Consider the following 17,176-nt stretch of genomic DNA (forward strand, 5'->3'; position numbering starts at 1 on the left):
TTTTATTATACAGTCATGTTTGATCATCCCACTCAAGTGTGCGGTCTTGCGTCTTGACTGGGTCGTCGAGTCTGAGCTCCCTCACGGTTTAAATATTAGAAATCAGTCCCATCTGTTGTTGTGTCTGTAGCTTCCCATGTTTTGGAAACTAGCCAATGTCTAAAAGTTGTACAGTGTGGATCAGGCAGAGCATGTGACGCTGGCTGAACGTATCGTTGCATAGATAGATAGATTGATAGATAGATAGATAGATAGATAGATAGATAGATAGATAGATAGATTTAACGGTTTAACTTTCTAAATACAAGTGCAGCTTCTGTTACTGTTACAGTCAGTGCATTATATCCATATTATATTCTGTGATCTTCCTCCTCATGACTGACCCACAGTTTGTCAGCCGTCTGCACGCGGGGACATTTCTACGTCGACTGCAAACTTGCAGACATAATTACATAATTTAGTCCAAACAGTTATGATGGAAATCAGCAGAACGTGGCATCGCATCACAACATCTGCACTCCATTGTGGTTTTCCCAGCGTGTTTTTGGCTGATAAGTTATTCATAACTTAATGAGAACAGCCTCGTTGTCACAGTGACTGATGACTGTGATGTCAATATTTATTCATCTAACATGTGTAGTCACTTTAAACCTGTGTGTCTCTATCAGCGGGGAATTAATAGACAAAGTGATTCCAGACATTATGTTGTTGTTATTGATCAATCATTCCGTAATGACCTTGGGTTTATACGGAGAAGATGTCGCCACCAGCTGTTCCAGGTGCTTCTTTACGCTAAACACGACCCTAGTTTACAAAAGAAGTCTCAGTTTCTGTTCATCCAACGCTAAAACACGACCCTAGTTTTCAATAAAAGCCTGTTAATCCACGCTAAAACACGACCCTAGTTTTCAATAAAAGCCTGTTAATCCACGCTAAAACACGACCCTAGTTTTCAATAAAAGTCTGTTTATCCACAGTAAAACACTGTACAGTTTTGAAATTAAAAGTCTCAGTTTCTGTTAATACACGGTAATATACAACCCTAGTTTTCATTAAAAGTCTCAGTTTCTGTTCATCCACGCTAAAACACGACCCTAGTTTTCAATAAAAGCCTGTTAATCCACGCTAAAACACGACCCTAGTTTTCAATAAAAGCCTGTTAATCCACGCTAAAACGCGACCCTAGTTTTCAATAAAAGTCTGTTAATCCACACTAAAACACCGTACAGTTTTGAAATTAAAAGTCTCAGTTTCTGTTAATACACGGTAATATACAACCCTAGTTTTCATTAAAAGTCTCAGTTTCTGTTCATCCACGCTAAAACACGACCCTAGTTTTCGATAAAAGCCTGTTAATCCACGCTAAAACACGACCCTAGTTTTCAATAAAAGTCTGTTAATCCACGCTAAAACACGACCCTAGTTTTCAATAAAAGTCTGTTAATCCACACTAAAACACCGTACAGTTTTGAAATTAAAAGTCTCAGTTTCTGTTAATACACGGTAATATACAACCCTAGTTTTCATTAAAAGTCTCAGTTTCTGTTCATCCACGCTAAAACACGACCCTAGTTTTCGATAAAAGCCTGTTAATCCACGCTAAAACACGACCCTAGTTTTCAATAAAAGTCTGTTAATCCACGCTAAAACACGACCCTAGTTTTCAATAAAAGTCTGTTAATCCACACTAAAACACCGTACAGTTTTGAAATTAAAAGTCTCAGTTTCTGTTAATACACGGTAATATATGACCCTAGTTTTCAATAAAAGTCTCAGTTTCTCAGAGAGAATTGGAAAATGTGATTTCTTCCACCTCCATGATAAATGGTCTCAGATAAAAAAAAGTAGTCAAATGTTCATTCGTTGTGACATTTGTGCAAAAATCACCTTTTAATGGAGTCGGAAAAAGATAAAGTTATCAGCAGCTGAGGAAACGGAGACATAGAGAATAAAAGAAAGACCCAGACAGTGTTTTGTCCTGTGGACGTCAGAAGACACAGAGTGAGACAGAGTGAGACAGAGTCTTCTCATGTGTGTGCGGGTGTGAGGTAAGTCACTCGACACCAACTCACACAGACAGAAGCAACACCGTCATTTCCTCCCTCTGCTGGTGGAGCTTTAAAGATGATTTTTATCTCCTCGCAGACTCGAGACGGCATCTGATTTTTTATTTATATATATTTAAAAAAACAGAAGAAGTTCCCTTTGAAATCAGAGACAGTGGAAACACTGACATGGTTTACTTTCATCCCGTCTGGGTGAAACGATGGAGGATAAATGATGGACACGCTCAGCGGGAAACCACAACACACATGTGGAATGATTTCTTGTCTTTTACATCACTTATCTTATCGTGACTATTTTTGGATATTTAACACAAGTGACTACGTTTTCAAAGGTGACAAATTGACAAATTGTGAATTTTGGGGCATTTATTTCACTCAAGGAAGCTTCAAAAAACACCTGAGGTCAGCACTTTTATTATAAAACAATAATGACACTGAAGTGGTGACACAACTTATTTGTAAATAACCCTCAACTTGACTTAAATTGTGTTATAGCAGCTTTAGACAGCAAATGGTCATAAATGTAACAACTTAAAGCTACAGTACGTAATGTCATTTAGTGGCAACAACTAGCACGTGGAGCTGAGGACTTGTGTGATCGTAAAACTGAGACCTAAACACTGCTATTTTGCAAAAAACAGAAGAGTTTTGCATGTGATGGACTTAATCAACCAATGAAAAGAACTTGAATGTAACATGTGACATTTGTCTGTATGTAGGAGTTACGTACTACAGCTTTATTGTTCTGTTATAGAAACTAAATTTAACGTCAGGTCGAGTTTACAAGTGGTTTTTTTTTTTTAAACCAGGCAGCAGGTGAACTTTTATTTCTAAGTTCAACCACCTTGAAATGTTTTACAGTGTGTGTGTGTGTGTGTGTGTGTGTGTGTGTGTAGAAGGTCAGAGTATCAGAGCACATGTGGAACACGGAGGAAATCTATCGTACGACAACGATAAGGTTCAGACCAAACACAGTGAGCGTGTTTTTTCCTCAACCGAAGTCGTTCGTCAACATAATTAGTTTAACTTTGCAAAAACAATCACAGCACCTGGAAGAATTATTCTTTTTTTTAAATCAGGAAATTACATTTTTTTTTGCCTCAGGGCAAATTAGACTCGTAACAGTGACGGTGACATTGAGTTTGTTTCACATCGGAATAAAAATAAAGAGTTTAGTGTGAAGTTCACGTGTTTATGTGAGGAGTGAAAAAAACCTGTCGACCTTGTCAAAGATACGATAAACGACGTCACGACTGAAAAATTAAACTAACGTCTGAGTAACATTTCATTATAGACATATTTTACACGGTGCAGCAGTGGTTAGAATTGTTGACCTGACAGCAAGAGGGTCACCAGTTTCAGATCGTGTTGTTTCCGTGTTCTCTGCTTGTCATCCCATAATCTTAAAAACATTCTAATGTAGATCCAACGGTTCTCAAACTGTGGTACGTCGTGTGTCGGGTTTTGTCAAAGTTGCTCCAGGTTTTCCGAGCTGGAAATCCGAGACCCTGACTTTGAAAAATCCAGACTTAGACTAAACTAAAACATGTTGCCTCCAGAAAACTAAAGGACATTAAAAATGACGAGTTCTCTGTTTATTTTTACAAATGTTCTCATGAGTCGAGAAGTTTTAGCATTTTAGCATGTGAGCAGCGGTTCTCAAACTGTGGTGCCTGTAACCAGCAGTGGTACGTGAGCTCCCTCTAGTGGTACTCGGAGGACAATCAGAAAATACTGTTTCTACTGTTTATACCAGGGTATGTGATCAGAGTGGAGTAGAAAAGGAAACGAATACAAAATAAATCAAGATTTTATAGAAATTGCATGAGGTGCAATATTTTCTAAAGCCAACATTTCATTATATCAAAATATCTTATTACGACAAAGTTAGATTTATTTTTTTCGAGAGACAAAGTCGTCTGAAAATAGATTTTTCTTTTTTTTTGCCAAAAATAAGAAAAAATTCTCACAAACTTTGCAAAATGTTTTGCAGTGTAAACGAACAAAGAAGAAAGCGCCTGGTAAGGGTCCGGTTTAGTTTTTTTCCTTTTCAGGATGTAACGTAATGTTCTCATGAAACCACAACAATCTGCAAAAACATCTGGTATTTGGTCTCAGACGGGGTTTTTGTTGGACGCCTCGCTGTTACACATCACCACCGGGTGTCCACACCCACAGCCTCAAATACTCTGCATTATTTCTGTTGATAAAAGTCAAAAACAAACTGCACTATCTGCACTAGAACATAAAGTTCATTCAAACTAAACTTGAGACCTAAAGACAATCTTAAGTTAACGTTCTAACTTACAAATACACGTTCATCATTTTAAATAATGTTTTGTGAATGAAAATGAGAATAATGACGTAAAAAATGACCGTTCCTGTGAAAATAATCGCTATTCAAACTCGTTCAGCTCATATTAGAGCTTGTTATCTTCTCTCACGTGATCACTGGCTATAAAAATAAGTTAAAATGTCTTTCAGACGTTTTAAATGACAGAATTGTGTGTGTTTTGTCTCCACAGCGTCCATCACCGACAACAAGGGACGAAGGAGCTGCCTGCGACTCAAAGTCTTCGTCAGGCCTCAGAGTGAGTCGCACACACACACACGCGCTGGTTTGTTGAGTCTCATCTGTCCAGCGTGATGAAGTCGTGACAGAGTGACAGAGGTTTATTTTGTCTTAATCTTTCACATCTTTTTTTCTCCACAGACAATTGTGTGAAAAGCACCGGGAGCTCAGTTCAGGAAGGAGTCGACTTTGAAGACAACAGCCACAACTCACTAGAACCCAGAGGTCGGTGGGAAAATAATCATGTGACTGCACTCGCGCGTGTGTGTGTGTGTGTGTGTGTGTGTGTGTGTGTGTGTGTGTGTGTGTGTGCAGACATAATTAAAAAGACCAATAACAGCTTCATCTTTTCTTTTAATTTCCTTTCGGAGTTTTCTTTCATTTTCATTTCATCATTACGTCCACAGATGAAAGTAAAGAAGCTTCTCTTTTTGTAGTTAGGCTCCTGAATAAAGGGATAGTTCATCTTTATTTGAGGTTCACTGAATGAAATGTATGTCAGCGAAAGTCTATGATATCTCCTGAATATGTTTGCATCATCGTCTCACTGTTAAACAGCCAGGAAACTGAACTTTGTAAAGCACTCACTCTCCCACACCAAAGCCCATAGAGAAAATCAGTGATTTTAACATCACAGCACACAGGAGTTGTTGATCCACGGCTGCCTCCACTAGTATGTTTAAATATGTTTTTTTGTGAGTCCGGCTTTAGAAATACTTCATTCAGATTGACTTCAGTGACCGGAACTGACCACACGAGGCAGCAGTAGACCAGCAGCTCCTGTGTCCCTGTGAGCTTAAATCACTGATTTTCTCAGTGGAGTTTGGTGTGGTTTTCAAACTTCACTTTTTTGTTGGAAAACGGTGAAATTAAGCAATAAACATGTTGTTAAAGTATCACAGACATGAGCTGACATAGTGAGGGTTTTGTTAAGTTTTTAACAGTTGTCCCTGATTGAAGTCCATGTCTTTGCTGTGTTTCCAGAGTTCAGTCAGCCAGAAATATCCTGAACTGTCACTTTAAGACTCTTTCACTTCATACTCTGCTCTGATGACGCAGTTATTCACTCACGTATAAACCTTTCACTTTATAATCATTTAGTTTTCATAGACTTAGAAAAACAAACATTAAAGTACTTAAAGTTAAGGGCTTTGCTTTATGGAGGTGGCCATCTTAAGCCACCGTGTTTCCAAGGCAGCCTGAATGGACAAAAAGGCTTATTACTCCGCCCACTTAAACCTGCTCCATACACTGTAAAAACAAGTACTGTAAAATTTATTTATAAATTTGTTTTAGAATTCCTAACGCTATCTTAATGTTCCTTAAAACAAGGAAAAAGGGACAAAATTAGACCAAATTGAAGAATTTTCTTCTTAAAATTCTGTCATGTAAGAATTGTTTTACTTAAATCTGCTGCTTTTTGCTTTCAGTCCCTTTTTCCTCGTCTTGTTCATATTTCTTATTTCCCGCTGCTCATTAATTCATGGTCGTTTCTGTCTCCGCCTCCTTCAGACGGCATCAGCCACGAGTCGCCGGAGCCGTCTCGGAGGGACGTGAACGCTGCCACTCGGCGCCACACCCCCGTCCTCCTGTTCAGCTCCGCCCTCATACTCCTGGCTGCCATCTTGTCATTATAGCACCTGGTTTTTGAGGAAACGCCCCCTGACCCCCCCCCCCCCCCCCAGTTCTGCCAGGAATGGACTGTCCTGATTGGACTGCAAGGCCCGCCCCCTTTTACCCTCCGACCCCACCTCCCCTTGAAGGAGCACTTTTCAAAAAAGATCGTTTAAAAAAAGAAAAAAAAAAGACATTCTCTCAGAGAGAGGGCGGGACTTCACTCGACGAAGCCTTTGTTGATATTTTTGGACTTTAGGAAAATACCAACTTGTGTGAGTCGTGACTTTTTTGCGTGCGGGGACGAAAACGCCTGTTTTTTTGTGTTTCGACCACACACACACACACACACACACACACACACAGAAACAAGCACAGCAGGATTCCCTCAACAAGTTTACAGACGTTTAACACCTTTTTTTTCTTTTTTTATATAAATGTTCGGAGACGTCACCTAACATTAACTCCGCCCCCTCCACCACCACCGCCACCACGTGTCACATGATTAAATTTCACGACAAAGTGGAGAAGGTTTTTAAAGAAGAAGAAAACTTCACTTTCCTGTCGGGTGGAAACGGACGGAGTTTGAAGCATGAATAGAGAAAAAAAACTAGAAAAGAAAAGCGCTCATCATTTATGACGCGTTTCCACTGCATGGTACCGTCCCGCCTCAGCTCGCCTCAGCTCAGCTCAGCTCAGCTCGGTTTGGTTTGGTTTGGTTTGTTTTTCCATGACTTCATAGGCGTCGTCTTATCGTGGTTTTCTACGCGACAAAAACCCAAACTAGTGACTTGTAAAGCAGTTGTTTTGGGTGAAACTGGATCATTAGAGTCAGTTGATTTAAAAAGATTTATTCACAGAATCGTTCAGCACTTCCTCTGACACAATCACTGAAGTGAAATACCACTGAACGTGGTCGTGATTTGAACTCACAATCACCAAAACACCAGACTCCTGTGTTAAACATTGACATTTTAGACATTTCTTTTGCTAAATGCTGGAGGTTTTTAAAGGATTTTTAAATCTTTTTAACTTTAATCTACAGTTCACATTGTTCTTATGTCGGAGGTCGCGCTCATGACTTCCAGTGACAACTTTAATCTCAGAATTCTAATTTAAACTCTCAGAAATCTAAATTAAGTCTCGGAAATCTGACATAAATCTCAGGATTCAGAAAGTCAATGTTGGAAATCTTGACCTAAATCTAAAGACTTTGTGTTCTGACTTTAATCTTAGAATTCTGATTTAAAATTTCAGAGTTCTGATTTTTAATCTCAAAATTCTAACTTAAAATCACAAAAGCCTGATTTAAAATCTCAGAAGTCTGAATTAAGTCTCGGAAATCTGACGTAAATTTCAGAATTCTGACTTTAATCTCAAAATTCCCCATCAGACGTCTGAGGATTCCGAATTTAATTTTGGAAATTCTTCTCAGTTAAACATTGTCATTTTAGACATTTCCTTTGCTAAATGTTGGAGAAAAGGATTAAAGGATTTGTAAGTCTTTTTAAACTTTAATCTACAGTTTGACATTGTTGTCTTTGATTCTCGTGTCGCGCTGGTGGCTCTTCAGTGACGACACTCTCTGACGTGCTGAGGCGAGTCGCGTCGTCGGTGGAAAAGCGTCATTAGTGTTTGTTTACGGACGATTTAATGCATTTTTTTGGGGTTGTTTTTGTTTGAAAAATGTCATATGATTCAATCGTAGCAGTGAACACAAACACGGGTGTACAGTGAAAAAAATATCTGGACATAAAAAAAGAAGAAAAATTTTGTATTTTCCTATTTATTGTGAAGTCCTTTGTTTTTTGTTTTTGGTTCAGTAGCGAGGCAATAATTCAAAAAAATAATAAAAATTTAGCTCACGCTCATATTCTTACAATCATACAGATTAAAAAAAAAACACTGAGTGCAGTTTATGATGGTTTTTAATTTGTATTTTATTTTTTATTTCTAACAAAGTCCAGGAAGAAGAAGAAGATTAAAAGGTCTGATGTGTTTTCAGGGTGTAGAGATGTGTGTTCTGACTTTGTCGTTACTGAATGTCACAGATGTAGTTTGCTTTTGTGGATCACTGTCATTACGCATAACTGTTGTATATATTATAAATATTTAGAGGCAAATTTCCTACAAAGTTCAGGGATGTGTCCATGCTTAAAAAAAAGAAAAAATGATTTAAGACGTGTTGTTGTTTTTGTTTTGTTTGTTTTTTAAGGGGATTTAATCGTTCTTAAATAAAGCAGCACAAGTTTTAAGTGGCTGAAGATGTTTTCAGTGAGACAGTGAGCACATTAATCCAGCAGGGGGCAGCACTCAGGAGCGCGTGTGTTCCGTAGTCTTTGAGATACGACGTCGTCCTCACGACAACAAAAAACTGCATTCTCTGTTACGTTTTTTTAAGGAACTTAAATCTAAATTTTTGTTACATATTGTGTTTAAACTCCAGTATGTAACATGTAAGAGGGCTTATTGTTAAGAGTACATTGCACAGACCTTTGTTATAAACATAATAATCATTTGGTTTTTATAGAGTTAAAAAAAAACAAAAACAAAAATAAGAAATTTGTGCTTAAATCAAGCACAGAAATTCTATCATGTGAGAATTACATTAAGACCCAATTAATTTTAAAATAATTTATAGTGTTGGAAAACTAAATATTTGAGAATGCAGTTTGTTTGTGTTGGGACGTCATTTTTGTCAAGAGGATTAAGGTCACATGAACAAAGCAAATTGGAAACAAAATTGAAACAAAAACAGCCTGAATTCTGGGATTAAAGTCAATATTCTGACTTTAATCTCACTTTTTTTTGCAGAATTCTGACTTTAATCTCCTAATTTTGACTTTAATCTCTTTTTTCTCGATTTTGACTTTAATCTCAGAATTCTGACTTTTTTTTCCTCTTTTCTTTTCTTCAATTTTGTTTCCAAAATACTTTCACATGTGGCCTTAATCCTCACACCTGGATTATTCCAGTGCTGGTTATTTGTGGGATCAGTAAAGTCTCGGTGTCCACTTCTGAAACTGAGACTTCAGAGACAGGAAGTGAGACGGTGAAGCTTTTGAAGTTCTGCTTTTTTAAAAAACAGGTGCAGCACTGTTACGTTCACGCCGCTCACTGCCAAACAAATCAGCCTCTGCTCATTCATATGGAGGAGGAAAATGTCTCAGATTAGGATTATATTCACCATTTTCATACAGAGTCACTTAATGAAGCAAAATTTTAACAAGAAAATCTAATAATAGAAGAATAATATAGCTAATTTCAAGAGAATAAAATACTGTATTAGAGTTATAGCATGAGTACTAATACATAATATTATAATAATTAAATTAAAGTTATAGAAGAAAATATACATTTACAAAAGTCCCACTATAAAGAAGAATACATTTTCTGGAGAATATATTAGAGTTTAATCTTCTAAACAAACATTAGAGTTGTATTTTCTTGTAATAGCTCCCTTTGGTGTCATAGAAACTAGACTGTTACGAGTTACACTGCAAAAACAGCTCGACTAGAATTAAGTGAAATATTCATCATAATTGTGTAAAGTCAAAATAATCTGCCGATTTTGTTCGGCTGGAATATTTATTTGTAAATTTTGCCACTTTTATTAAGAATTATATTGCTTAGGATTTCTTATATTTGCACACACACACCAATCTGTCATCGTGAATTTTATGCCTGTATTAATATATAACACAAACTTAATATACACTCCACTAAAATTAGATTTTTAGTTTGCCAAGATTAAAACAAATAAGAACAATTTCCCCAGAAACGAGGCTTAGTCAAGGTTTAAAGGGAATGTCCCTTTACTGAAATTAACAATTCACACTCAAATGATAACTAAAATACTGTTCATAATCAACATTTCTCCCAATATACTGTAAATCGTAAAAACACGATCTCTGATTATTTAATTTGTGTTAATCTCTTCCAATTTGAGACAAAAATGAAAGAATATTAAATTTAAAAAAATCTGTACATTTAAAAGTCCACTGTCACTGGAATCACCATCGCTATAGCAACGCCACAACAACAAAAAACACCCCGTTGGGTTTGTGGATACCGTGTATCCAACAAATAAACCCAATGTAACGTACGTTTGTAGATATTTTCACGCCTCTTTTCAACTTTTAATAGTTTCACTGGTTTAGCGTTGATGTTCTTGGCAAAGAAAAGTTTGATATTTAAAAAAAGAAAAAAGTGCTTTATTTCATTTTTATATGGCTTTTTTATGAAATAGATGGGAAAAAAACAAGATCATTATGGCGCCCCCTGTGGGTTCATATCAAACACAACACAGGCTGAAATCATGAATCAAACGGCCTGTTTTCACTCTTTTATTTTGAAAATAAACCTGCTTTTTGTTCTTTATATTGTTGCATCCAAACTGTCTTAAAGGTGCCGTCATTTTCTAGCTGAGTCATAGTTCAGACCGCCGTGATGACGTAGCAGGATTCAGGAGACGTTAGCGTTAGCACGCCGTAGATGCTCCATGTGTTTGTGGCAGCGAGAGGAAAAAAAGAAATAAAAGAAGTAGAAGTAGTAGCGAGAACTTCTTATCTTTTCTTTTCTTTTCTTTTCTTCTTCTGCACCTAGCGTTTGGTACCACGTAGCCTGAAGCTAACACTGTGGATGTGTTGCTTTTGTTAGCATTGGGGGAAACTTTTGTTACTGTAACCACAACTGTGTTTGTTTTTTTAACCCAAACAAGACATGGATGTGCCACACATTTCTTTTAAAGTGATAGTTCGATTGTTTTTATGTTTTTTTATAGTGTGGTTGTAATGACAAAGACAACATGGCTGCCAGCTGAAGTTAACCACATATAAGGACTACAGCATCTTCAGTCTGACGTCTTTATCTGCTGCTTTATCTTGTCCTGAACTTTTTCTGCCAGTAAACGTACGTTTTTACAAATAACTCCCAACTTCAGAGAGAAAATCATTGATTTAAGCTCATTCAGACACATTGGCTCGGGGTCTACTGCTGCCTCGTTCTCTACGTTTATGTCACTGAGGTTAATCCCAACTAAAGGTTTTCAAACACACAATGATTTTCTTAATGGAATTTGGTTTGGGAGGGGGAGAGGTTTTCAAAGCAACACAAACTTAAAGTTTCCAGTCAAAAAATGCTGATTAATGTTGAAATAAGGTAACAAAAATATTCTTAAGATATTCTAGACTTAAGCTGATGCTGATTTTATGTTGGTGAGACTTTTGCTTAGTGGCTAAAACCTGTGATGTCTAAGCTAATTGCCCACGTCATTGTCGCTACCTGATACAGCCACACTTCAAAACACCTGAACTCTTTAACACTGTAGTATCTGAACCTTGTGCCTATAAGAGCCACACATTCTTTTAAAGTGGTAGTTTTTTTTAACGTGTGGTTGTTTGAGGTACTGACAAAGAAAACATGGCCGCCAGCGAAAACAAAAGAAAAACAGATTTTTAGCCACAAAACAAAAAACTACATGAGCTACAGTCTATTATGTTTTACTGGTGAGGCAGCAGTGGATCCACTACTCACATTTGCTGTGATGTAAAATCGATGATTTTCTTAAAGGACTTTGGTGTGAGAGTTTCCAGCCAAAAAAAAGTCCTCTATAATCGCGAGATAAAGCAACACAATTATTCTTTTAAGATATTGGACGTTGATTTTGACACAGTCACACTAGAAAACAGCCGAACTACCCCTTTAACACTGTAGTATGTGAACCTTGTGCCTATAAGAGCTCCGTCCTCCTCCTGTGCTCATCTGAACTGTCCTGATGTCTGTTTCCTGCTCACTAGAATTTTCTACAGAAAACATCAAAACAAGAGGCCATTTCTTTGTAAATACACGTGTCGGAGCGGCTACGACTAACAAAAGAAGTACAAAAAAAAGATTTAATAAACATTGCTTTGTCGTTGTAAATCGTCGCGTCTGCTTTGTTCTTATTGATGTGTGAATGAGTGAGTGAGTGAGTGAGTGAGTGACAGAGGCGTGGAGTGAGTGAACAGCTGCTTCTTTATAATCTAAAAAATAACAGAAACAGTTTGAATGAATCTTTGGGGGGAATGTTCGGTGCTTCAGGGGGAAACTGATCTCACACGATCTCTGCCTCCTCACTGCACTCACTGCCTCTCCTGCTGTCTCAATCCATTCCTCAATCTGTCTATCTGTCTGTCTGTCTTTCTGTCTGTCTGTCTTTGTCTCACCTCCCTCTGAAAATCTGTCGTTCTGTTTGCATCCAAAGTCACAAACAGGAGAAAAAGGTCAAGAGGTCAAACTGTAAAAAACCACCTGTTTTTATTGCCAAGAGTCGTCCACTTGTCTTTAAAGGGACGTTCCAGAGATTTAAAATGGCACAAATTTGGGGGGAAATCTTAGCGCCGTAGAAGTAAGAAAATCCTAAATTTACAAAATATAGACAAACCCCATATCTCTCCTTTTTAAAGACAATTAAAAAAGTTTTATATGAATTTAATGTATTATTTCTTAACTTTTGTAACATTGCTGAATGATCATTGACTGTGTGTGAAATGGACGTTGTGAAATCTTTGCCACTTGTCTTTAAACGGACATTCTAGAGATTGAAACGAAAGGTGTTCAAAATCAAATTTGGGGAAAATCTGAGGAAGTGTAAAAATCCTAAATTTAAATAATTCACTTAAGTGTTAAAATTTAATTTGTTTTTGACACATAAGATTTATGGGCCACACGGTGGTGTAGTCGTTAGCACTCTCGCCTTGCAGCGAGAAGACCCGGGTTGGAGCCCCGGTTGGAACAAGGGCCTTTCTGCATGGAGTTTGCATGTTCTCCCCGTGTGTGCGTGGGTTCTCTCCGGGTTCTCCGGCTTCCTCCCGCAGTCCAAAAACATGCATTGTGGGGATTACGTGAATTGGACACCCTAAATTGACCATAGGTGTGAATGTGTGTGTGGCCCTGCGATGGACTGGCGAACTGTCCAGGGTGTGACTCCGCCTATCGCCCGATGTAGCTGAGTTGGCACAGCACCCCCGCGCGACCCTCTGGTGGAGGATAAAGCGGTAGATGATGACTGACTGACATAAGATTTACAAATCCCAGATCTTTCATTATTAAACACAATTATAAAACTATTTTTTATGGATCTTCTCTGAAGTTGAATGTATTCTTCCTGTATGATGTTTGACTGTGTATAAAAATAGACGTCTTTGTTTTCTTCAATAGAACACGGCGGCCATTTTGTGAATTATGAATAATTTACTGTTTAGTAAATTTACAATTTACAATTTTGATATAAATACAAAGTAAAAAAATCAGTTTTGTCTGGCACTTTCACTCATGTCATTAAAAACAATATTAAAAAACACATATTTTTGAAATAAAGAGTTTATTTTCGTTGTTTTTAATGGTTTATTGTTGTTTACAGTGATGAATATTCACAAACTAAACACAACAATGTTCATATTTGTTCTTCTGACGGACGGTGGACTGTGGGAATCAGTGGAAGTGGACGTTCCCTCTGATAACTGCTCTAATTCAGGGTCTGAGGGAAAAATAAAAACAGTATACTTTCACTTCCTGTTCTCTCTTTCTGTGTCACCACGGCACCAGGAAGTAAACATGCACTCACTGTTATCAACGTATGTCTCTGTGGAGGACAATCACTGAGGGACACTGTCCATGTTAGCATCCATGTTAGCCAAACCACAGCAATGGTGTAGCCACATAATATAGCATCATTGCTTGATAGCAGCTACTCTAGCCATACACTGTATCATTGGTGTAAAATGTTAGCTGATTTTAGTAGCAACAGGAACCACTATTGTAGCCAGATGGCAAAGCATCAGTGTTTGCTAGCAGCTACTTTAGCCAAATAGCATCGCAACAATGACATTCATTGATATGTTTATTTATTTTTTATTTTTTTTAATTCCCCCAGAGTTATGACATGATGGCTAGGATGTGCGAGGGTTATGCACGTTAAACCACCCGAGTTAGTGAATGAGTGAAATCCTGCTCCTTTTGTTGTTTTTTAAACACAGTAAAAGAGCAGAAGCTTGTTTCCTGTCACTTTGTCCTCACTGTTCAGCAGCAGCAGCAGCAGCAGCAGCAGCAGCGGGAGACGAGCGCTGCTGCGTCACCTTCATTAACTCGGCTGCGTAGAAACCTGCCACCATGAGACGACGTCAGCTGCGGGACGCGGAGTCTGCTGGTTGCTGTTGTTTGGTCTGAGACAGAGAGATAAAGACAGACAGACAGACTGACACAGCAGCTGTGTTGGGTTTGTTTTTCCCCCTGAAGGTACTCTGCGAGGTCAAAACAATGTGAACGCTGTCTGTTTCACTTTCCCTCCAGGCCTGTTTTTCATGGTTAGAAGCTGCAGCTTATGATGATGTTTCAGACAACAATGTGTCCGTGTCTCTGCTCACGTTTGTGGTGATAGTTTTTTGGGGGAAAGACTCTTATTGTACACAGAATCTTGACCTCGGCGTCATCACACAACCTTTTGATGAGCTGGAACATCAACTGTGAGTCAGACCTCATCAACCGACATCTGTTTTGTCACCAAAACATTAAAAAAATAGGAATATTTTATTATTTATTTATTTATTTATTTATTTAAGAAGTGATCCAATTAATGTATCCAAAGGTAAATCAAGAATCTGCCACCAAAAATGAAGGACAACATACTGTAAACTGAAAATTTAGTAACACGTAAATTCTTAAAATGAACTTTTTTTTCAACTCCTCCAAGGAAGTTGTGTTTTCTGGAGGTTTGTCCTTCTGTTAGCAGCTTCCTGTTTGCAGTTTTGTGTCGAATCAATGTGAATTTTTTGTGACAGGTAGGTGATCACTCGAGTATGTTCCCCTCAAATTTTAGTAAGAATCGACTGACTGATGACGTCACAAAACGTGGTCAAATTGTGAAGAAATCCCGATCACTTAAAATGGGAAAAAATGTAAACGTTCTTCATGACATCTCTGTCAAATCTCATCAGATATGGATGAAATTTGGTACATGTGTGCAGAGTCGGACACTCTACAATCATACCAAATTTCACCTGGTTCAATGGATTTGGTTTTGATTTGGCAACAATTTGAAGTCCTACTGTATTTAACACATTCACATGTATGACTTTTTTGTCAAATTTTGGACACCTTGACTTTTTTGTCTCATTTTGGACGACATACTAAGCTATGACTTTTTTGTCAAATTTTGGACGACATACTAACCTATGACTTTTTTGTCAAATTTTGGACGACATACTAACCTATGACTTTTTTTGTCTCATTTTGGACGACATACTAACCTATGACTTTTTTGTTAAATTTTGGACGACATACTAACCTATGAATGAACTCTACTTTAACAGAAAAGAGTTCCGTCTCTTACTCACCATCCTACCTTTTTCCGCTGAGTCTTCTCATCATCTTTCGTCTCATGAGGTCATTTCAATCTTCAGTCTTCTGTAACATCTCATCTTAGGTCCGTGACGCTTCCTCTCTTTTATACTATTCCCCCCATTCTAATCTGAAGGCTGGAGCAGATGGAATCGGTCATCATGACACTGTTGAATGAAATGTTTTGCGACACGTAATATGAGCGTCCAGGAAAATCGTCCGACCTCAGGCCGAGTGGCTGTTCAGCCATTAACCTCGAGGACAAACCCATTCAAGAGACAATCATGGAAAGGATTGTGTCGCCCACCTGTGTGCAGCTCGATTACTGAACTCCCCGTGTGTTCCTCATCACAGAGACCACACAATGGCTCGTCTACCAATTCTCCACGCTGCCGTTAAAATGAGGGCCTATTCACTTTTATGTAGGCCATCTGTGAGTCCACTCAGACCTAAAAATAAAGGCTGAGTGGATTTAGGACGTACTCGCGATGGCTCGCAGCTGAATGGCCTCTGTGAGCCAGAGAAAACACGGCGGACGGTTCTGTGATTGACTCAAGGCTGGTGAAAATGGTCTAAATCTATTATTCAGACAAATCCATGACTGTGGGGGGAAAAGCTCGTACTGTAGGAGGAAGGGGAAGAAAATCAATACTGGCAAAATGGCCCTCGTGGAGCAGCAGCAGCAGCAGCAGCAGCATATGAAGCGTCATCATTGATAATTAATCATTCCTCCTGACAATAGAGCCTTAGAATAATGTTATTCTGTCACTCACTGCTCTGATTATTATGTATTATGGCATGTGGGAATAATTTGTTATGTTAAATCATTCAGCCGGTTCTGTAAGTGTCAACGTAAATAAAAGCAGTCGAGACGGAGCTGATGTAGCAGAGACGACTGTAAAAGACACAAAAAAACCTGCTCTTTAAAGATACAGTATGCAACATTATTAATCAGCAGCCTTTCAGAATATTAATATTTATTATTATAATAATAATAATAATAATAATGACTTTTTAATATAGTGTTTCCAAGCACTCAACGTCGCACAGTAAAATCAACACACATTAAATTGTGCGGGCCCTCGCTGCCATGCCAGCAGGTGGCGCTCTGCCCTCGGCTCAGTTTCCATGTGCTGTTGTTTTCCGGCCACGTCTCTAATCTCATGTGTGAAGTTTTTAGCTGATCGGTCAATGTCCGGTGAAGTTACACGGCACTTCCTGTTTCGTGGCGAATTGGTTTCTAGATTCAAAATGGCTGACTTCCTGTTGGGTGAAGTTCACGTGAATGAATTAACATGAATTAATATAAATTTGTTTAATTCAGGACACTAACGACACTTAATCATAATAATAGCTGTGTTTTTATGATGAATAGAGGTTTGCTGAGGTTTTTAAGAGCTGGAAATCCAGGTTCCTGAACTCATAAAAAAATACTTAGGGTCAATCTTACCTACTGTCGCTTTAACTGACACTCTATGAACGTATGAACGTATGAACGGTGAATAAACTGTGATGTAACATTGGTGATGATGAGACTGTAACTGTT

General features: G+C 38.1%; 1 protein-coding gene across 1 annotated transcript in view; it reads left to right on the forward strand.

Moving 5' to 3' along the window:
• Positions 1-8,507, forward strand: part of LOC131446561 (ephrin-A5-like) — an 88,861-nt gene extending 80,354 nt beyond the window's left edge. Inside the window, exons 3-5 of the mRNA XM_058617868.1 lie at positions 4,592-4,657; positions 4,780-4,863; positions 6,151-8,507. Of these exons, the coding sequence (XP_058473851.1) occupies positions 4,592-4,657; positions 4,780-4,863; positions 6,151-6,275 (275 nt within the window). The 3' untranslated portion in view covers positions 6,276-8,507. The remainder of the gene's footprint in view (positions 1-4,591; positions 4,658-4,779; positions 4,864-6,150) is intronic.
• The last annotated feature ends 8,669 nt before the right edge of the window (positions 8,508-17,176 follow it).

This window comes from Solea solea, chromosome 19 (assembly GCF_958295425.1).
Source record: "Solea solea chromosome 19, fSolSol10.1, whole genome shotgun sequence".
In the NCBI taxonomy this organism is placed as follows: domain Eukaryota; kingdom Metazoa; phylum Chordata; class Actinopteri; order Pleuronectiformes; family Soleidae; genus Solea; species Solea solea.